This window comes from Poecilia mexicana, unplaced genomic scaffold (genome assembly GCF_051168715.1).
Source record: "Poecilia mexicana isolate PSO_F unplaced genomic scaffold, ASM5116871v1 scaffold_3, whole genome shotgun sequence".
In the NCBI taxonomy this organism is placed as follows: domain Eukaryota; kingdom Metazoa; phylum Chordata; class Actinopteri; order Cyprinodontiformes; family Poeciliidae; genus Poecilia; species Poecilia mexicana.
The window spans coordinates 11,400,780-11,423,282 of record NW_028263372.1 but is presented as its reverse complement, the minus strand read 5'-3'; the positions used below and the strand labels follow the sequence as shown (position 1 = coordinate 11,423,282).

At 41.5% G+C, this 22,503-nt stretch overlaps 1 protein-coding gene across 3 annotated transcripts in view; it reads left to right on the top strand.

Annotated features, from left to right (window-relative positions):
• The window catches only part of neo1a (neogenin 1a), a 213,202-nt gene that overhangs the window by 178,382 nt on the left and 12,317 nt on the right, over positions 1 to 22,503 (top strand). For all 3 annotated transcript variants that reach the window (XM_088004157.1, XM_088004156.1, XM_088004158.1), the window contains exons 11-19: positions 968 to 1,106; positions 2,258 to 2,307; positions 5,917 to 6,061; positions 8,460 to 8,570; positions 8,684 to 8,878; positions 10,653 to 10,748; positions 16,853 to 17,028; positions 20,621 to 20,759; positions 22,035 to 22,142. In XM_088004157.1, the coding sequence (XP_087860283.1) occupies positions 968 to 1,106; positions 2,258 to 2,307; positions 5,917 to 6,061; positions 8,460 to 8,570; positions 8,684 to 8,878; positions 10,653 to 10,748; positions 16,853 to 17,028; positions 20,621 to 20,759; positions 22,035 to 22,142 (1,159 nt within the window). The remainder of the gene's footprint in view (positions 1 to 967; positions 1,107 to 2,257; positions 2,308 to 5,916; positions 6,062 to 8,459; positions 8,571 to 8,683; positions 8,879 to 10,652; positions 10,749 to 16,852; positions 17,029 to 20,620; positions 20,760 to 22,034; positions 22,143 to 22,503) is intronic.

The window sequence follows — 22,503 nt, the reverse complement described above, 5'->3', positions numbered from 1 at the left end:
AAAGCCTGAAAATGAATTGAAAAATCTTTAATCCAGGAGTAGAGGAAAATAGGAAATGTTAGATCTCCATGCTGTGCCTTAATGGTCCAAGCAATTGATTTCCATTTAGTCTGGTTTTCTGAGAAATTCATTCGTTCTTGGTTCAGTCATCTACCACGCAAGTGTGCATCGAACAGAAAGAAAGCAGACAGGATTTGTCCGTGTTCTCGCAGAAGTAAGGGTGGAACGTAGCTGCTCAGATAGCGAATCAGCCCCAGCAGAGGCAGCAGCAGCATTGTGCAAGCCAGTCAGGCATTAAAAAGCCTTTAATATGATAATGGACGAAACGTCAGCCACTGCACTGAGTAATGACGCCTCGGTTCCCTGGAGAAGAGAGCTGGAGATGAGGTGGAAGAGGCGGGAGGTGATGGGAGAGGTGAACGAAACAGAGATGAAGTTGGAAGGACATCAAACATTGAAAGGTCAAACGGAAGTGAAGAGATCACGTACAAAGGACGATGCAGTCACAGGTGAACGTCTGAGCTCTGGGTAGAATTTGAAAGATCAGTCTGCTGCTTTTTCTTTTCTTTCTTTTTTTTTTTTTTCCATTTTTTGAAACATCACAATTAAAGAGCTGGATGTAAACGGCCCGGAGTAATTGGGAATGCAGCGGCGTAACCAATTTGTGAAGCAAATCACACTAATCACAGAAGGGAGAGCGCGCGTCTCGGCGGAAGACGACATTTTTACAGCAAGTGAAAAACAGAAATTAGTGAAATGAGCCGACCAAAACAGGCATCTGTAGCTGCTGGAGCTGTCTTGTTTACAGCTTGTTTGTCTCAGATTTAAAGCCGGGATGCTGTCAAGAGTTTCTATTTTTTGTGCATGTGGAGGCAATCTATTTTGTGCTTTTTTTTTTTTTCTTTTTAGAATGAGTAAAGGACTTTCACTGCAAACTTCATTGATTTTGCTCCGTCCTGTGTTTCAGGATGTTGACATAGACGGCCAGTCGTACACCATGGCTGGACTGAAGAAGAACACAGAGTACAGCTTCCGCGTGGTGGCCAACAACAAGCACGGCCCGGGGGTCTCCACAGAGGACGTCATGGTCCGGACACTTTCTGACGGTCAGTAGGTTGCTTAAATGTTGACCTGACACAATTTCAACATCTCCTAATGCTTGTTGTGAGTTTTTTAACACTACTGGCACATCCTTAAACAGTCTTAAAATAAGCAAGTTGGCCCTAAATATCTAAATCACAGGGTTTAGATTTTCTCTGGACAGGACTATTTAATCATGTATCTTCTCAGGGGAGGTGTAGGGGGGATTCTTGCTGGACTTTTCTGTCTTGTGACCCAAGATGGTCGAGGCTTCCGCTAACCAGTTGCTAATATATCGTTGCTAGCTAGCTTTTTTTTGTGTCTACCATGTGAAAGTGCAAATTTATCATAAAATTGGAGTTCATATATTTGTATACTGATATAGGTCTTGAGTTCCATCCATAATGGTCTTTAAAAGTCTTAAATTTGGTGGAAACTGCAGAAACCCTGCACTAGATGTGTTGGGTTAGAAGACAAAGGAAGCATTGTTTACCTTGAAGCCTTGATAGCTTACAGTAGTTTGCCAAAAGAGAGATGACAGCAGTTGTTGCCGGTCATCATTTATTTGGTTTTTAAGCGAAAGGACATAGATCAAAAAGTCCTGCATGGTGATATTAGAGGCTTTTAGAGGCAGAAAAGTCGCCGTTTGAGATTCAGGCTACGTAATCATAAGATGTCTTGGTTTGTTTTTGTTAAGTTTTTTATGTCCGAATGGCTCAGATCGAATGACAATCTTCTCTTTATTCTGATTTAGTAACTGATTATTATTTTCTGTTTGAAGCAAACAAATGAACTATTAAATACAAGTGACCTGGTTTCCATTTGGCAAAAACACAAAGTCTTACCATAGAAGTATTTTCAAGCTAGTTTCTAGTGCTAGTTTCTTAATATACTTAAAATTAAACAAAACTAGCTTACAAGTCACTTTTAATCAAGATATTGGAGCTTGGGTTCCTTAATATTGATTTAAAAAACTACTACTTCCACTTGCATATTGTTGCATTAAAATACTTGGTAAGATTTTGTTCTTTAAATGCAGGAAGATGTATCGTTTCATCCACCAAACAGCCTAAAACCCACTTTGCCCAATAATATGGACAGCAGAAACCAGATATTTTATCTTGCATATATATTCTTCCAGATTTGAAACGTTTATTTTTCTATTTTGTCTTCACAGTTCCAAGCGCCCCTCCTCAAAACCTCACCTTGGAGGTCCAGAACTCAAAGGTAAGACAGAAATGGAGAAGCTAACGACTGGCTAGCCTAACCTGCAGCTGGTCTTGTTTTGTTTCTGTACCTGCAGCAGAGTGTAAAGCATTTGTTGCACTCCCACAGATTTCAAAATGCACAATGCAAACCATCGTCCTCGAACGCATACAAATCAAAATCCAGGTTGTTGTTTCGTGCACCAAAACCCTCCCGGGTCGACTCGCGAGCAGAGAGCGAGCGGACACAAACAGCCGAGTAGATTTGTAGCCTGCAGGCCGCGACGTCCTTCCACGCCGCGCGATTAGCAGCATCAGAGGCTTGTAGCCTCAGCTGGGTAAGGCGGCGCGCGAACCCTCATCGATCTTTTCGTCGTCGAGAGATTTGCCTGTCAGAAGATTTTATCCCGTATCAATGTGTACACGCAACCCGGCTTAACTGCCTACAGCTCAGATATATAATGATACAGAAGAACAGAAGTGATGCTTTTAGCAGCAGCTACTTGAGAGAACCTCCACGTTTCCCCAGCATTTAACGTAAATGTCTGCCTGTGTTGTTTCACTCGCTCCAGTTGCTGAATTTACTGAGACATGCCACAGTTTTCGTGTGAAGCTCTCGATTGGACGCAGCTCGCCGAGGTGGCTGCTGGCTTTGGCGAGCAGCGGCCGCCGTTAAAACCAGAAGCAGGCCTCGACCTCCCGCCGTTTGAGCCATTTGATCTTCAAACAGAGAGCTGTGGGCCTGCTTTTTGTATATCTCCATGAGGGTGATGGATTAAATTTTACAAAAGATGTTTTTTTTTTTTCCCCACTCCTGACATGGGAGAGAGCGAGTCCGAAAAGAAAACTGAAAAGAAAGAAAGATGGGAAAAACCTCAGGGTGCGAGGATCGACTTCTGAAGCAGCACTCTGAGCCCTTCACTGGTCGATGCAAAGCCCAAATTGGGGGCTTGGAGGAGGGGGAACTGACAGACAATCCTATCACAGCCTCCCAGCTTGAGTGCAAACTGACCACCCCTGCTGAGGCATGCTTGGATGAGTTTTTTTTTTTTTTTTTTTTTTTGGTGAGAAAACACCCTTGAACTAATTTTAAGACTGAAATAAAGAGGATACTCTCAAAGGAATAGTGTTGTGAACTGATAATTAAAACCCAGAAAAGGCCAATTTAAAACGAGCTTTAATTATTATTTTATTCTCTTTTTTTGTCTCTTTGTTGAAAGTGTATTTAATTATTACCATTAGGAAAACAATGTTTAGGCGATTTAAAAGAGAAATTACACAGTTGGCTGTGCGGCAAAATGGAAAGAGGAAAACAAATGGCTGTGTTCCTTCCCCTTGAAGTTCTTCACGTTTTGTCTCACTACAGCCACAAGCTTCGCTGTGTTTTATTTGGCAATATATTCTAACTCAGGGGTGGGCAATCCTGGTCCTGAAGGGCCGATGTCCTGCAACTCTTAGACGTCTCCCTGGTCCAATATACTTGAATCCAATTGCTGAATCACCTCCTAACTGCGGTCAAGTTCTCCAGAGTCCTGCTAATGACCTCATTATTTGACTCGGGTGTGTTGAAGTTGAGACACATTTAAAAGTTGCAGGAGACCAGCCTTTGAGGCCTGGAGTTGCCCACCCCTGTTCTAACTAAATGTAGTTCTTAATTTTGCAATGGAAGGAGAATTACTCAAGGTTTTTACATTTCTTTTCAAAATGAAAATCTGAAGTAACTTAAATTCAGTCACCTGGATACTCCTTAGTCTCCGTTAACAGCTGCACGTCTGTTACACACGCCACACACTTTGATCTAAACCATTCTGCTGTAGTTCTGCCTGCATGGTTAGGGTTGTTACCTTGTATTTGGCTCCATGTTCCCAACAACTGATACGTTTCCCAGGGTGTTCATGTATCCTTAGAAAACTCTTCTAAAATCATAAATTAATTAAGGCCTGCAACATATCAAAAAATACCCTTGCTACCTATCTAGGGTATATTAGCTAGTTCTAAAGTTAAGGCCTGCTATATACCCTTGCTACCTCGCTCAGTAGCGATATTCCTGCTAACTATATTAGCAGGAACTCCCTCCAAACTAACTAGCTAGCTGTATTTTTGTGTCTATCCTAGTTTATGTGCAAATTTATCACGCTGGTCTTAAAAGGTCTTACATTTGAGTTGGTGAAATATGCCAAGACCCTGGTTTCCATTTTCCTTATGGAGAGAAACTTGCCTTTTTATTATTCAATCAAAATAACAGTCATTTCATTTCAACCCCCCAAAGAACGTTTTGTCAGATGCTGATCTCTCCCAGCTTCAAACTTGGTAAAAATGGCCTCTTTAGTATCTGTTGAAACGCACAAGTTTTGTGAAATTTTCTTACCAGTCACTGTCTGTGCAATCTCCTATCTTTTGGTATGTCAACTCGCTTCGGAGTTCTGGGCAAAATTCAAAACTGTGAGATGATCAGTATCTGATTCCTAACCAATAGGAACAGGTCTCACATTGTTCCTCCTTTGGCCCTGGATGCTCAAGTTCAACCAAAAATAGGGAGCCTCAAAACCAAACGTTTAAGAATCATAACCAAATATTTCTGAAATGTGCAGGCGTAAGTTTCTATTTTTCACAAGAAAAAAATAACGGTAAAGGAAAAATAGGTTTTGTTGGCAAAACTTTACTTTTAAAAATAAAACGTCTCATTACAATTCTAAAAGTCTATATCAGAGTCGAAAAATAAAACGAAAAATTCATTTTCGTTTTATTGAATAATAAATTTCCCTCCATATCCCTGCTGTGAAAGAAAGCATCCTGAAGCACGATTCTTCATAATATGACTTTTTCCACATGTTTGAAGGAGGGTTGAACTTTCAAATGCGACATAATGTGAAAACCTTGATGTAATTTCTGTCATGTTGATGTTTTTTCGTCTATTTCCTGTCATCTGCTGCTCACCTCTTCCCTCCTGTGAGTTCGCAAAGTCAATTAAATGTGTTTTCGCGATCTGGGAGAAGATGAAAGAAAGGCAACACGCATCCCACTACAAGCGGCCCACAGTGTAATAAGAAAAATGGAAATAATTGAACACACTTAACCCAATTTTAATTTGCTCAATTCCCTCGACTCGGCGGGGGAGGAGCTTGAGCGTGTTTTCAGGCTTCTTGTGCATCGGTGTGACAGTGAGAAAGCGTTAATTAACTGCTCTCCCACGCTGAGCTACCCCCCATCTATCTCTTTAAACACACACCCAAACTCCGATGCCTTTATCCTGCAACAGCGCAGCCTGCCAACAAAAGGCCCCAAATTCATCTCTGACTAGAGTAGCTGCGCGGCTTCAAACTCGGCGCACACCTCGCCCATCAGGACTCCCGCTTCCATTATTCATGTTCGTTTCGCTCGTAATGCTCGGGTTGACACTCGCGCTCAAAGGGGTGTTTGTTTACGTGAGGCTCGCCTGTTGGCACCCCACGACAGGAGGAAGGGGAGTGCAGAGGAGACGGAGGAGGGAACCTGGGGAGCCACATCAACACAAAGGGCTTTCCCCCCCACCGCCAACCGTTTGTGTGAATGAACTTATAAGGTTACCTTTTATAGCTGCGGGCTTCAAATGTTTTGCTATCATTTGATAGATTCCCTCATTGCTTTTCAGAGCATCATGGTTCGGTGGCAGCCGCCTCCGCTCAGCGGCCAGAATGGGGAAATCACCAGCTACAAGATACGCTACCGGAAAGTTCCACGGAGGAGCGAATCGGCTGTGACCACTGCGGGGACGGAGCTCTACAAGCTCATCGATGGTGATGTTTCGCTTGTGATAGTCTGGATGTTACTCCTGTTGTAGAGAGACAACTTCGTAGGCTCCATCTTATACCGATACCGCTGGTAAAGATGGGTAGAAAGCCTTAGCGTAGCATAATCACACACACAATGAAACATGTAGAAAACATTTAGTTGAGCTTATTGAGTTAGAAAAATATTATGTGAAGAAGCTTTTCATTTTTGCAAAATCATCAGTGACACTGGTTTTGGTACCCCTACTGTTACAATGCAAAATATTGACAGCAGGGGTACAAACTTTGGTACTTTGAGTCTCAAAAAACTGTAGAATTTGGTTAATTTTATGTCTGAGGAACTAATTCTGTGTTGATTTGGCCATACGGTAGCCTGGCCATCTCCTTCCTACGCAGTTCATCTCGATTCTCATCTCCCCTTCAGTGCTCCATCTGGGATTTCTCCCATTGACCTGGATTTCTCTGGTAGAATTTCAACCTGGCCAATTGGTGAACCAAAAGAAATGTGAACGATTATGTCAATTTACTAAATGCTTTGATCAAATCCTTTAGTAAACGCCACATGGTAACGTTTGGGTTGGAAGGACAGAAAACTTTTTTTCCAGGCATGTCTCTCAAGTAACCAATTAGCAATTTAAATCATGTCAAAGGGTTGAAGCCCACAAAATGTCACAATTTGCTTAAGTTGTCCAGCAATGAGGTTTCTGGGTTTGTAGAGTTTCTGCAGTAATGAAGAAACTAAAGAGGGATTCACGTACTATTCATTCTTATATCAAGTGTTAGGGATTGCAGATGGATTGTACACACAAATATGGCAGCAACATTCTGCAAGAGAAAAATTATTTCAGTTCGTATCATCAAAGTGTTAAACATTCAAGTAGAATCAAAGTAAAACTACAAAGATTTGCACAATTTGAGGGTGTTTTTTTCTTTTCTTGTGTTCTAATTCCTATATAAATAGCTTTTGAATCATTGAACATTACAGCTTGAACAAGCTGTCTTGTGTACATAACAGATATTGACTCTGTTCTGGTTTGTGTTCACACTTGTCTTTAAAGCTGTAAACAGTGTGAAAGTAATGAGTGATTTTTTTTAATTTTTTTTTTTAGCTTTTGACTTAAAACTATTGATGGTTCTCTTGTCGGAAACAAATATTGTTGTAATATGATTGGACATGTGTTTTATAACATGCCCTAACTCTAATCAAGGTGGATTATACTTGCTTCTGCTCACAGGCAGCATTTTCTTTCCTTATTCTTTGGATTGTTTTGTTGTTAAATCGTTCTCGCCTTCAGACTCCAGTTTCTCAGTGCGTCTGTTTGATGCGCTGCAATATTTAAAACCCAAACTCGTCATGAACCTGCGCTGATTTACTTCTTCTGCTGGATCATGGGTCTTCAGTTTCATCTAAATACTTTGAATTAGAGTTACAAGCCTCACTGCCTTAAGACTACACGCTCGCTACCAACCGCAGCCTGCACGATATCGCCAGAAATGGTGATTAATATTAGATGTTGTCTCAGCAACTTTCAAGTGGCCCGGCCTCCCGCTGCGCGCCGCATCAAAGAGAATTTACACTTAAAAGTTGATTTTGGAGATCATTCCAGGGGGGCGGAACAGAGGGGGTGTTTGTTGGTTCAGAAGCTTTAAGAAGGACGTGTTGTAGCCTCGAAGGCATAGATAGCAAGGCGGTCTTTAGAAGACACCCTCAAGGGGGGAACGGGTGGGGAACAGAGGGGCGTTGGAACAGCGAGTACAGAGAGAAATGACTAGAGGATTAGAGCGTAGCGTGCAAATAGCACAATATGATGACAGTGACAAATTTTATTGCAAATTAATACAGAAGCACCCCATTTGTCAGCAGGCACCCACCGTCATCCACGAGTACTGAAAGCAGCACCCAGCAGCGGCGCGGTGCCCTCAGAGGGAGATGTGCCCATAAAATATGAATCAATGTGAAGTTCGGCTTTATGTTCTCTAGGAGAACTGACTGTTTCGCTTTTTTGTGCCTCCATTTATCTCGTGGTTTCATTGGTTTAGCTTTTTTTTTATAATGGCGCATACTTTTTTGTTCGAACCACTAAAAACTTTAATTAAAAGTTGAGAATTACCTCCTGATCATTTTCAAAATGAACAAGTCGTAAAGAATGTTCCCTGGGATTGCTGCGGCTGCTGCCTCCACTCTGGAGCGCGCTGTGTCAATTTAGTCAGTTATTATTGTTTTTATTATTAGTAGAAGCAATATTTTTTTATATATCAGTAATGTAATCAATGACTTTTATGTAGTTATTTTTTGCTTTATTATTTAATGTTTTTTTTCCTCTTTCTTTCTGTGAAATCTGTGAAAAACAGAAGTCTGTCTGTCTGCGAAGCCTCACCTGTGAACCTGGGTTTGCCTGTTTAGGTCTGGAGCCCGGAACCGAGTACTCCTTCCGCGTGTCGGCCGTGACTGTGAACGGGACTGGACCGGCCACCGAATGGGTCCCAGCAGAGACGTTTGAGAGCGACCTGGACGGTAACGAGTCCTGCTCTTCTCGTTTTAATCTAGACTAAACCGGATCTGCTCTGTGCGCTGCGGCCGCTAAGCTTCTGTACTGAACTTTTCTTTCCTGCATTTCCTCCCAATAGAATCACGCGTACCGGACCAGCCCAGCTCGCTGCACGTCCGCCCGCTGGTCAACAGCATTGTGGTGAGCTGGACGCCGCCGGAGAACCAGGACATCGTGGTGCGCGGCTACACCATCAGCTACGGCATCGGGAGCCCCCACGCTCAGACCATCAAAGTGGACTACAAGCAGCGCTACTACACTATCGAGAACCTCAGTATGAACGGGTTTCCTTTTGAGTTTGGGTTTTTGTTACAAACGTAATCTCGCTCGAGAAACTGTCCTGTACCGCTAATTAGTTTCTTGTCTTTGCGCTTAATATGGGTTCTGACAGCAGGAGTGTTTGCTGAGAAGGTAAACGGATCAAGTCTGATTTTAAAAACTGCATTTAATGAACTAACGAGCAAAGACGCAGACACCCGAATGCTGTGAAACGGTCCATTGCTACCAGGTAGTGGAGACTGAAGGAGTTAATTAGAGCTTCACCTACTGCTGAGCCACTAATTACATTGATTGGACTAATAGGCACACACTCGTTAAAGGTCTGAACGTTCAAATAAAACTATTTTTGCGAAGCTAAAAGAAACTGGGGATGTGCAGCTGCATCTCCGTTTCACAAAATATCAATTAGGGTTGTAAACAATCCAATATTAGACGTAAAATATTGGTCCTAGATCAACCAAAAATAAATATCGGATTAAATCGTCCTGCATCTAAACTGTCCAATAGAGGCCCGCTGATTGAAACACTGCGCTCCAGCATTTAGTCCGGCCCAGGATTCCTATCCGGTATCCCACATGCAGACCAATTGGTTAATAGTGAATAGGTCATTTGTTCTCATACAACTGACTCAGCAGGAATATCATTTGGTAAAGTGTTTTATAACACTACAGAATAAGTAATAAAATTATGTATGATTCATGCTGATATTGTATTGTGTAGATATCTGTATTTGCCGATGCTCAAAGCTACAATATCTGTATTGTATCGCAAGTGAATCCTTGTATTGGGACACCCCGATATCAATATGTATTTTAGTTGTATTATTCCAAAAATGAGTCTCATGAATTGTACTGGCTCATTAAACACAAACTGTAATACTTCAAATATATATTTCTGCAACATTTGATGATTACAGGAAACCAGAACCCCAAAATTTAATAACACATAAAACCAATAAAGCAAAGATTGTTTTTTTACATTTTTTTTTACTACGTTTCGACTACTGTAGAGTACATGCATTCAGCGTTTGGTCAGATCTCCGTTTGCATTAATGACAGCATCCATGCAGCGTGGCATGAATGCGATCAGCTTGGGGCTCTGCTGACATGTTAAGAAATCACAAACTTCCCTCTCTGCTCATGTAAGGCTTTGGTAATCCCTGGTGTTTGCGTAGCTTTTCCTTCCACTCAACCTTCCATGAATATGACACTTTTTCTGGGAAGCTGGATTTAGGGTTTTCCATTAGTTTTAAGCCATAATCATCAACGTGAACAGAAACAAACATTTGACATGTATAATTTTTCATGTAATTAATCTGTTGAGTGCCATCTTTTACTTTTGCTAAAGTAATTAATTTCATGTCGTACTAAAGCTCTAGAAAGCAGCAAATTTTCTTCAGTGGGAATGGAGAGCTCTTTGTTGCTGCATCTATTATGTTGACAATTGGCCTTTTTTTTTTTTAATTAGATAATTGATCACTATCTTATGCTGCGGTTGAAGAATCAGGATTGTGTCCAGAAGTGAGTGACGAAGTGGAAAGGAAGCTTTTGCCAATGTCTCGGCATTCATAATTAATGCTCTCGTCACGATCACTTCGAGTGGAGCTTGTGTGTTCAAATATTCGTGGCGCTAATATCGCAATTATGATGCGGAGAGTCTCTGGAGTTTGGCTTGATTAGACCGGCTGCGTCGGGTCGTCTCTCTCTCTCCCTCTCTCTGTCTCTCTCTATATCTCTCTCTCTCACCGATCTCTGTCTCTCGTCCCGCAGACTCCGGCTCCCACTACGTGATCACACTAAAGGCCTTCAACAACGTGGGGGAGGGGATCCCCGTGTACGAGAGCGCAGCCACCAGAGTGCAGTCAGGTACGAACTCTACGAATCTGCGGCTTTTACAGGGAATAAAAAGGAAAAACGGCAGAGAGAAAGAATTCAGTGACCGCGTTAGGAGCTGAGAGCAAATCAGCTTTCCTTTTCCTGATCACAGCTGATACGGAGGGGGGAAAAAAAGAAAGAAAATGCTGCTCATGCTTCTCTGGATTCAGTTGACATTTCTCGTTGCCCTCTCTCTAACCTGGCATCATTATCAGACACAGTATGTCTCGACTCTAAATTACCAGGCAGAAAATGGGTCATCAGCCTGTCTCGCTGCTTTAATTAACTCTCTTCAATAGTGGCCTGTAAGTATACCCAAGTCTCTCCTTCTTTTTTTTTTTTTTTTAATCAAATGATCAGAGCCTCAAATGATGCACCTATATGAGCAGACCTGATTATTACGATAGGGAGCATGAGGTTTTTTAATCCACATTTTAATTTGCTAGCACAGGCAGAAATGTTATAGAAAAGTAGCTTTCGTGGAGAAAGGCGGGACGTTTAGGGGGCTGAAGATAGCTTTGTGTTTTGTTTTGTTGTTTAAAAAAGGATCTAATCCTTAATATAGGATATCATTTAGAAATGCTTTTTAAGGTAGGTGTATTTCAGAAAGTCTTAGAAGGTTTTTAGAGTTTTTGTTTTTGCTAACTTTGAAAATATTTAGTGCACTTAGGTTCCTCCACGGTAATTTTTCCAGATAAATACTAAAGGAAAGATGAGGTAATCTCATTCATATAGCACATTTTCAGCAACAAGGCAGTTCAAAGTGCTCTGGTCAGATGATACCAAATTTAACATGTTTGCTACATGTGCAGGAAAATTAGCAATCTGCGTTATATTTTTAAGAACACAAGAGCTTAACTTAATTTTTTTTATTATTGTATCCCAAAAATCCTAATTGCAATTTAAATTTTCAGCAAATGCTATACAGTAGCTACGTACAAAATTTTAATAGACAAAAGGTTGCTTCTCATGTCTAAAATTAATTTTAGCAAATAAATATTACTTAAAGTGAAATTTAGCAGAAGTGTCATAAGGATTAGCGTTTATCCATCTAATGTTAAACGTTGCGAAAGTCTAGTGAGAGTTGATCTGCCCAGGCGTCTCATTGCAGCCCAGTAAAACCGTTTTGTTAGCTAAATAATAAGGACAACTTGTTTGGCTGCCTGCCAGGTGACGCACACTTCATCAAGCCTCACTTTTTAACAATTAGAGGCAGAGCATGTGTTGCGGCCTGTGGAGCCTCATGAAGAAGAAGAAGTGCGAAACGCTTCCAGTTAGACCACATGTCGGCTGAGTTCACGCAGTTCGTGTGACGGTGCGAGGAGACGAGCAGCAGCGCACTCCCCGGCACGTCCCAGAATGCCGTCTGCACCCGCCTCCCCGCTCCTCCTTGATCGCTGCAGTTTGTCTCCGCTGCAGCGCTGTTGCACCATGGAACACAAGAGGGGCGGGGTGCCTGGCGACATGAGTCACGTCAACATGCTTTGAGAGGAGGGGGGGGTGCCTGAGTTTTAATACGTGTACACACACGCACGTGGTGCACACTTGTCTCTAAAAAAGCTCCCTCTCATCCTAACTCCCTTACTCACTCTGTGCACTCGCGCAAGACCCCCCGTGGTGACTTTGGCAACCCCTTCGTCAGATCCAAATGCTTCCTCTCAAAAGCAGAACCGAAAAGCCCGCCACCGCCGTCTTCTGCCGAATTCTCGGGGGCACGTTCCCCTTCCTGCCAGTTTGTTCGAGTCGGAATTAAAAAGACGGCGCTGACCTACATATGGTGCTTTACTTTTGGAAAAAGTGAAGGAAAAACTTGGTGAACTTGGGCTGAATACTGGATGACAGTGACATCTTAACTTGAAAATGGAATAAGTGAGGGAGGTGTTTCACCCACGTGTAACGCTGCATTTTTAAATTTTTTTTAACCCGCGACTGATTCTCAGCAAAGAAGAGCCGCTACGCACGTTCTTCAAAGCTGGGTAAAGAAATACAACCTTCGTGCCACTCTAAAACCTCAGGGCCTGACTGCAACCACGAGAATGCTTGGATTTTCAAAATGCTCTCACTCTCTCACACACACGGTTCCATCTTGGGGATATAATGAGGGCACCTCCGTACAAAGAGTTGTCAAATGGAGCGAGTAGAGCACCGCCAGGTGATCGAGGAGGAGTGTCATCACGGGTGACCAGGCGAAGCTTTTTCTCCCATCACAACTAAACCGAGTTCAGAAACAGGAGCAGTGAAACCAGAAGTTCAGGCTTAAAGGATTCATTCTGCAGAAACTGTCTGTCGCTCGACCTCCAGACCTGCATTCTTTTTTGCTCTGTGGAGGCAGTTCACACCGACAACTTCCTGTGGTTTTTACGGACCACTTACCAAGCCTGGTGCTCTCTTGCATTAAGGCTTCCAAACCAAATCCGAACAGTCGACGCACAGCCACGTGGATCTGGGACGTTGGTTCAATACAAAACCCTCATACTGGAAGCGAACTAAAGAGAAATATCGGTGTTGATGCATGAGCCCATTTTCACTTAAAACACTGTATAAGACTTCTGAGCCATCATACAAAACTTCACAGAGAGCTCTCTCAAAATAGTTCAGTCTGGACCTGGTGTCGAATTCAGCAGGCAGATGTCTCTCTCTGCGGACAAAATGATAATTTTCATCTACGTCATCGAGAGCCGATTTCTGCACTTCAGACGATGTGGGGAGCCTATAGGACTAAAGAAACAGGTTCTTTGCTTGGCAAGAAAACCACAAGTCAGTACTGGTTAAGAAAAATGTAATCAGTGCATCTTTAATATTTAGTTTTTATATATGACTGTAGTCTATACCCATAGTCATAGAACACATATATGCAAGCAGAATACACAGCCAACAATCAGCGATTAAACTAAACCAATGTAGATAACTTACGAGTCATATTAGTCAGTTGATAGATGAGCTATCATCAAAATGTGGACCAAACTATGCCCAAGTTATACAGACAGGCATCACAAAGACTGGTTCTGTTCAGGAGACTGTGAGACTGGTGACAGTCAGGGGCTCCTTCAGATTCACTGTAATACAGACTGCTACAGGGTGTCCTTCCTGTCCACATCCGTCAGCAACAACTCCTCTTTGAAGAAACTTGGATAAAATTTTGGATTAATAGAGAATTTTGTGCCATTTATGAGCTACGTTATGTTAGGTTTTGTTCTAATATGCTAAATAATGTTCTTTGTTTTTCACTGCGAGGTGCTAAAAAAAATATAGCAAATAAAAGTTGCAAAGAATAAAAGACTTTAAAAGTCTTGACACCGTGGTGGATGATCCATGCAGATTAATGAGTTAAGCCGTGATTCATACATATACTAAATCAGGCAAGTGGATTTCTTGTGAGCTAAATTCTGAGCTAACGTGGCTCTGAGCTAAACCAGGGAAGCCTTCCACAGTCGGCCTAATTTGCCGTGCGTGTTAGGCTCCCTTTTCTTTCAGGTGATTATGCAAAGTTGGACATTTCTTCTTCTTCACCCTCTGCCCCCCTTTTCGAATCTGCATATTGGATAAAACGTTACACAGTTGTCACGTTGCGGTTTCTCACCGAAGGATGTCTTGGAGTGTTGTGACTTTTTTACACTTACAGTTGTGGTCAAAAGTTTACATACACTTGTAAAAAAAAACATAATGTTATGGCTGTCTTGAGTTTTCAATAAGTTCTACAACTCTTATTTTTCTGTGATAGAGTGATCGGAACACATACATGTTTGTCACAAAAAACAGTCATAAAATTTGGTTCTTTCATAAATTTATTATGGGTCTGCTGAAAATGTCACCAAATCTGCTTTCCCATTGTAGCTTTTGTAGCTGAGTCTAATCACTGGGTCAAATGAGCCCTATTTAAATGGGCTCATGAGAAGTCAACAGCTGTAGTCAATCAGAATCACTTACAAGAAGTGAAGAGGCCATGACATGAAGCTAATTTGATTGACACAACTCGCTACATCACCAAAATTGACAAATTTTGTTGCTGTATCTATATTTTTGACCCAGCAGATTTGGTGACATTTTCAGCAGACCCATAATAAATTTATGAAAGAACCAAATTTTATGACTGTTTTTTGTGACAAACATGTATGTGTTCCGATCACTCTATCACAGAAAAATAAGAGTTGTAGAACTTATTGAAAACTCAAGACAGCCATAACATTATGTTTTTTTTACAAGTGTATGTAAACTTTTGACCACAACTGTATGTTGTTCGGTATATTTGCATGATAAGTGACTGATTTACAATTATATGTTAAGCATAATTTACATGATGATTATTATTAATTGTATTGAACATGATTGTATATAATTACAAAGGTGAAGTGAAATATATTTAAGTGCAAGACATGATTTATTTGAATAGAGGAAGTCTTTTATTTTGAAGAATGCTTAAGGATCTGTTACTGTTTAGTCACTATCTTGCTTTGTTGACTTTTGATTGCTATTGGTTACGAACAGCTGTTGCCCGTTATCAGCTGACGCCGTTGTTTTCCTCTTCAATAAATACTGAATAGAAAGGTTCAGTAAAAGAAATACGAGCCTCCGTCTTGTTTGAGAAGAAGCTTTACTCCGTAACATGGAGTGCCACCTACCGAGTGAAGGCTGCAGTTCGCATAATGCCGGGCAAATATCAGAAAAGCTCTCCCTGCCGCTCTTCAGCAGAGCGTTTCCCTTTTTGTTTGTGAGCTGCAAATTAGAAGCAGCACAACGCATAAATCCTCAGTTCCTCCTCTTGTTCGCGACCCTTCTCTTTCTCTTTCTCCTCCACCGCCGACAGGCTGAGTGCTTAAAGCCTCGGTTTTCCTCTTGCGGTTTTGAATGCGACAGCAACATCTTAAACTCTTTTTGTGCCCTCTCGATCGTTCTCTTTGCATGAAAGTTGCTGTTTTCTGAAGCTGGATGATGTAAACACGTGTCAGAATTGCCTCTCTTTGAAACAACTGGGTGAAAACGTTCTCGTCTTCATGAGCAGTTGCATGTACGCCGCAAAAACACAAAATCTTACCGCATATTTTCAGCCTAGTTTCTAGTGCAAATATCTCTGTACGCTTGAATTAAGACAAAACTAACTTACAAGTAACTTTTCAGAAAGAAATAGGAGCTCTAGGGACAAATGCATATTGCTGCATGTGTTTCAAGTAACTGCTACCTTCAGTCATATATCAAACATGACTTTTTGTGTTTGAAGGTGGCGCTAGGTCCATGCAGTCGTTTTACACACTATAATTGATGTAAAGTTGGACAAAAAAAAAGTTGATTTTACATAACACTGCCCCTTTAATATTGATGTAAAAGTATTAATTATGAGTGAAATAATCTGCCAGTGAAACAAGACATTTCAATGTGTAATATGGGAAAAACATCTTGTTCCACTGGGAGATTATTTCACTTACAACCAGCACTTTTTCATCAAGATTAAGGAATTACTGACTTAAAACAAGCTCCTATTTCTTACTGAAAAGCTAGAAATAGCTGGTTCTGTCTTATTTCAAGTTGACTACAATATCTGCACTAGAAAGTAGACCAGATATTCTTGGTAAGTCTTTGTGGGTTTTGTGGTGTCTTTCACTCTGGTTTCCCATTTGCAGTGAATCTTGCCATGAATAGCTGATCTCCTCCTGTCTCTCCGTAGTGCTGCCGTCACTTTAGCTTCACACACTGTCGGGTAGATTTCACACAGCAACCAGTTCTGTAGGTTTGCTTGTTCTAGAGGTCAGTGTCTGTTATTTTTTCTAATAGTGTCCTCTCTTTTTCTCTTCCACCTTCCCAATCCCACCCAAAACCCCACCCCTTGTCCCCTTTCCCTCCCCCTCCTCCTCACCACCGACCTTCATTTTAACGCATTAACCTTTTATTTCCCTCCTCTCCTTCCCTCCACCGCTCCTGTTTCGACTCCACTCTCTCATCCTCCACGCCACGCTTCCCGTTGTGTTTTTAATTTTTGTCCTTTTTTATTTAATTGTGTGTGTGTGCAATCAATGCATGCGGGCTTTTTACTGCCTGACACGCAGACCCCATAGACCCCGATGTTGACTTGTACGAACTGTTCCATGCTCCATACACCCCAGCGCCCGACCCCAGTCCCATGATGCCTCCCGTCGGCGTGCAGGCCTCCGTGCTGAGCCACGACACCATCAAGGTGACGTGGGCCGACAACTCGCTGCCCAAGAACCAGAAGATCACCGACAACCGCCACTACACCGTGCGATGGAAGACCAACATCCCCGCCAACACCAAAGTGAAGGTGAGAGACTTTTCCTTTCAGTTTAGTTCAATTTTAAATCTCATTTACTCGAGTTATAGCCCTGCTTTTGTTTATTTAAAGGGTAATTCACTCCAAGAAAAGCCGAATTTGTTCCCTCTAAATAAAACATCACTGATATCTAATACCCTTTGAATTCCTTATTTTGCTTTTACTTGTCGTGCGTTCTGACACCACCAAAGGTGCTGATGTGCAGGCAGTAATATCGCATGATGGCACAGAGCGAAGTAATCTGTCGGCGGCTCTGGACCTCAGGGGAACCACAGTGCTGACGTTTGTAGCGGAGAACAAAAACATCTGTTGTCATTTAAGCGTCTGAGCTATAAAGCGACAGACAGACGCTTCACTCGCTTTTGTTTTATGTGCAACATGTAAAAACTCCAGACTGATAACACAGCGCACTTTAAACAGTTTTGCACCAAAAAGAGAGTTCTATGTAAACTATATGATGTTGTCTCACCAGAAGCTATAAATGCAATATAATGTGATCTGTAGGATCTATAATCTTGCAGTCTAGTTTCCCCCTCCACGTTTATTACCGTCGTTAATAAACATGCATAAAACGGCTTAGAATTGAGGCGCATCTTTTGCAGTTGTATGTAACGCCGCAACTAACTTTTATTTTGGTAATTGATTATTCTAACAATTATTCTGATGATTAATTAGATAAAAGAAATTAGCCTATGTTGCAGATTTTACAGATTGTATTAGTGGAAATACACTAAAAGATGCAAATAAACAAATAATTGATTTCCTTTTGAAATAAGAAAAAAAAACATTTTTAACCTAAAATGGAATAAAATAATTATTCACTAAACGTATTGGCTTAAACATATTTACAGACAGGTTTTTTTTTAATATATCTTAAATGCAAAATGTAGATTTACTTTGTATCAGCAAATTGACTTTTTGTAGAGTCTGTGTACTCTGGTCAGCACAGCTTATTCATTTATTTAATGTCATTTAGCAAAGAGGCGACAGGGGAGAGGAACAGCTTCCTTTTGAACAGGAAGGAACCTCGAGCAGAACCAGAGTCCATCAGCTCTGATCTGTACTGTGGGTGTTGGCAGAACAAGTGGGAATCTTAGAGTGATAGCTGACAGCATATAAAGGCAATAAAGAAATACATTTATAAATAAAACTGTTGTTGAGGCTGTTTGTGTTTTAGTTGTTCTTATTTTGTTGACAAAAGAGTATTTTTATTAATAGAATTCAACAAGCATATTGCCACCATTATGTTGTGGATGGAAACTGAAAGGGTCAGAAACCTTTTTAAATGAGACTCAAGGACATGACGTGTGGGAGGCCCAACCTGATGCAGAGAAAACGCTGGACACATTTTCAGTAGTTTATCAGAAGATATTAAATAGCAGTAGAGGCCACTCGCATGTCCAGATTATTGACTGTTGTGGACAGAAGCAGTTTGCAGGGCAGCTACACTCAACACGCTCCTTGTGGAGGAAAACGGACGATGCTAATGAGTAGTTGTAATCTCAGAAGGATTATTCCTATAATTTGAAAATCGGTTTGAACATTGTTTTCCGGACAGAAACAGCAGGACTATGAATATTTATCCCAGGCAGAGCCGCGGTTTGAATTTCATAGCTGTTTGTTTTTAGCCTGAGTAACGGCTAAGGATTTGTGCAAATTAACTTTTAAATGTTTTTTTGAAGGTAAAATTCAAATTGCAGTTTTCTCAGTTTGGGGTCGTCACGTTTGCCTGCATCCTTCTGGTTTCGTGAACGTGTGTGGAAACAGTGACCGAGCGGAGCTCAGATAAAGGCTTGAGTTTACTGATAAATTATTCAACAAGGACAAGACAAACAGAGGCAGAGGAAAAAAGAGAAGAGGGTGTAGATCTGACAACGCATTCCCCGTGCCGCCAGCTCACGGGACGCACCAAAATAAACGAACGCAAGCCGGGAAGCCGCACTGAGTCAGCTGACGGGCTTCAAATGCACGCTGCTCGACGTCAACGTAAAGAGATTCGTGATTTATTTATTGTTATTCCCGGGAAAACAGAGGGGGAAAATGCCATTTAAACACTGTGCGATAAATGGACCATAAAGTAAATCAACACAAGTTCAACATGAACAGCTCGGTCTTTTGTTACAAGCGGATGCTCTAAGTGGTCTGATTCACACAGCGTGACAATAATTAAAGAGCAGCTCGGGCTTATTATGTTTCTGTCCTGTTAATGAAATCACATATATTAAGACGGCGCTGCGCTCTGGAAACGTCGTCCTGTGTCTCCTTGTGTTTTTCTGGCGTTCTACAGACACAAACAACAGAAGCGCTGTCACTTTAATGCCTCTCTTAGATCGAGTCTAACCAGACAGGCTTGTGCATTATTGAGGGAATGACTGCTCTTAAACTGGCTGCGTGCAGCTAAAGAGTGGAGCGCTTTGCCAGCTTACCCCACTGCCCTCTGTTTGGCAGCCCCCCGGCGGAGAACTGCCGTGGCAACCGGCTCCTTTGCTTAACCCGATTCTCCCACTTATGCTTTATTTTTTCATGACGGCCCGACTCAGTGGAGAGCAAGTAAAATGGTTGCATAAGTCAGTGTTTAAGCATGTCCGCAAGGTGTGTTTATGGTTTAAGTGTTTCTTTGTGGTTGTAGAGCCCATTTGTTTTGTCTAGACTTCTCGCGCAGGTTTGAAATTCTTTTAGAGAGCCTGTTTGCGGTTCTGTTAAAGAGCACTTCAGTATGCAGAAAATTGTTTTTCTCGTCACCAGAGTGCAGTAAGCCGTGAGAAAACGGCGACCTGCAGTGTTTTTATTTGCTCAGACTTTTCCGACATATTGTTTTTAGTAGGTGTGTAATGGTGCACGTAAATCAATTCAGGAGGTAGACACCTGGCCAATTTTTGTGCGTTTGGTGTGATTAGCGAACTGCTTCTAGCACCTTCTCCATTGTGAAGCCTCACTCTAGCCGGTTAATGTCTGGTTCGATTCTAGTCAAATTGGCTGTGTCTCTATCGGCGGTGCGTTCCTCACTATGTGGACGTGAACATTGGCGGGGGGCTGTGTTGACGCTCTAATTATGTCATTTTGTGCGAGTACTCTTGGGCGCCCAGTTTCTCCAAAATGTACGTTTGTTGCGCATTCCTCCAATCCAGTTGATGCTGGATTTGCTCTTCCGCCACAATTGATAAAAGAGATTTGGACGTCAAGGTTTTACTATTTTCGTCATCATGCCAACTTCTATGATCTCAAATTGGATAAGGTGACGGTGAAGATGACGTAAATCCACGGGCCATCAATGAATACAGTCTGCTGACTATCAAGTGGCTTGCGCCCAATACCTGGCTACGTCCGGCTCGTACCACCTCTAAGGTGGTTCCAAAAGAAAGTGGTTCCTACTCGTGTTGAACATTTTTCTTCCATTTTCTAAATCCGATTATCTTATAAATAAAGTTCTTCTTCATTCTAGCCTTTGGGAGACAAGAAGTCTTTTCGTAAACTGTAATTTTTTATTTTTCTGGTTGTTTCTCATTTTTCATCTTTTCTGTCTTTCTAACTACATTATTCTTTTTTTGTTCTCATGTTTCTCTTTGCTTGTTTACTCTTCCAGATGGCCAACAGCACAAGCCTGAGCCACGTAGTGACAGGCCTGAAGCCCAACACGCTTTACGAGTTCTCCGTCATGGTGACCAAGGGCCGCCGCGCCAGCACATGGAGCATGACCGCTCAAGGGACCACCTTTGAGACCAGTAAACACCGCCAACACACACACACACACACACACACACACATTCCTGCAGAAACATTCGTGATGAGAGAATCATCAGTGACTGCAGAGTGACAAACCCCTGGCTGGTTGGGAATAACAGTGAACTTCTTGCAGCCCAAATGGAAGGAGGGGACACACCAGAAGATAAGTGATGGCAAAACGGTACAATAATCTGGACAGGTATTTATGAGCAGCTCTGCTGTTCAAATTAGGCAGCTTGCCTCCAATTTGGTAATTGGGGATAATTCTACCAGACTTCCTCAGAGGAAAGTAGGCATAACCACACATCAACCTCAAATACACAATCAGACTAACACTGGGAAGAAAATGAATGAGAATTGTTGGGGTTTTTTTGCTGATATTTATTCCAGTATTCTTCTTGATTTACAGACTCATGGCCATGTTTCTCCATCTGAGGAGTCACAATCCAACACCTGCCCCAGTCTCTGCTTTTAGATGGAGAAAAAAAAACCTTTACTGGTTTTATTGGTCCTTTTCTGATCTCTACCTTCAAACTATAGGGCATTCCTCTTGTGAATATAGTTTCCCTTTAATTAGTTAATCCCAGTAAATCAATGGTTTGTTTTAATCTTACCTGTTGATGTTGTGCATGTAATGCCATATCTCTACATCACAGAATGAAATTATGCTCACAGAGGTGCAGATCAATGACAGAATGCGAGGTTAATAGAATATAATTAGGCCAGTGTCTGTGCAAATGGTCTTGGCTATATTTTTTTGCAACTAAAAAAGGATATAAATAAAGACACAGAAACTAGGCTCATTGCTGCTTTCCTGTTTTTGCTGTTTTTTATAAGCAGTTAGATCATGGTATGTATTTCAGTATTTTGGAGAGTTTTAGGCTTCAAGAGTAAATCTAATCTAAAACTCAACTAACTAAAATTTAAATGAAGATAATGAAAGGCACATGTTCCACTCAACTAGCGTTAGGAGCCATTTAAGATAGTTTTACATAAACACTCTTATTGTATTTTTTCACACTAAAATATAACAAAAGATTTTTGTTAACACCTTCACAACACCGAACAGGACGAAGCAGGTACTTTAGTGACAAATGGAGAATTTAAACTGTTTTCTAAAAGTTTCTGTTCCGTCCCAGGCAGGGGTTTGTCGCACATGTGAGCAAACAAATGGATCCTATGAGGTCAAACAATATCAGTCACAGCAACACAATTATTTTCTTTCTGATATTTCATTTTAAAAACACGTTTAACTCCTTCTGTCCGTGCCTCAGCCCCAAGCTCCGCCCCAAAAGATGTGACAGTGGTGAGCAAAGAGAACAAGCCACGCACCATAATAGTCAACTGGCAGCCTCCCTCTGAAGCCAATGGGAAGATCACCGGTGAGCATCAAACTAACTTCCTGTCTTGTGGCGCTTGTGCATGCAACATAAAAATATGTGGGGAATTTATATCTGAAGTAGAGGTTTGATTTGATAATGGTGCCAATTTTCCACTGCTGAGGGAGAAACGAACTTCAAACTTTTCTTTTATGTCTTCTTTGTTAAAGTATTAAACATCTATGTTAATTTAACTTTTCAATGAGTTTTATTGCTGAGTTATCTTGAAATATAATTTACGTAGTATTAATTAAGAATGCACTGGTATGAAAATTTGGCCTGATATCAATATCCAATATTAATACTGTTGATATTTACCTAAAATGAAAAATGACCCCAGTGCTAACATGGCTTTTGTGTTTTG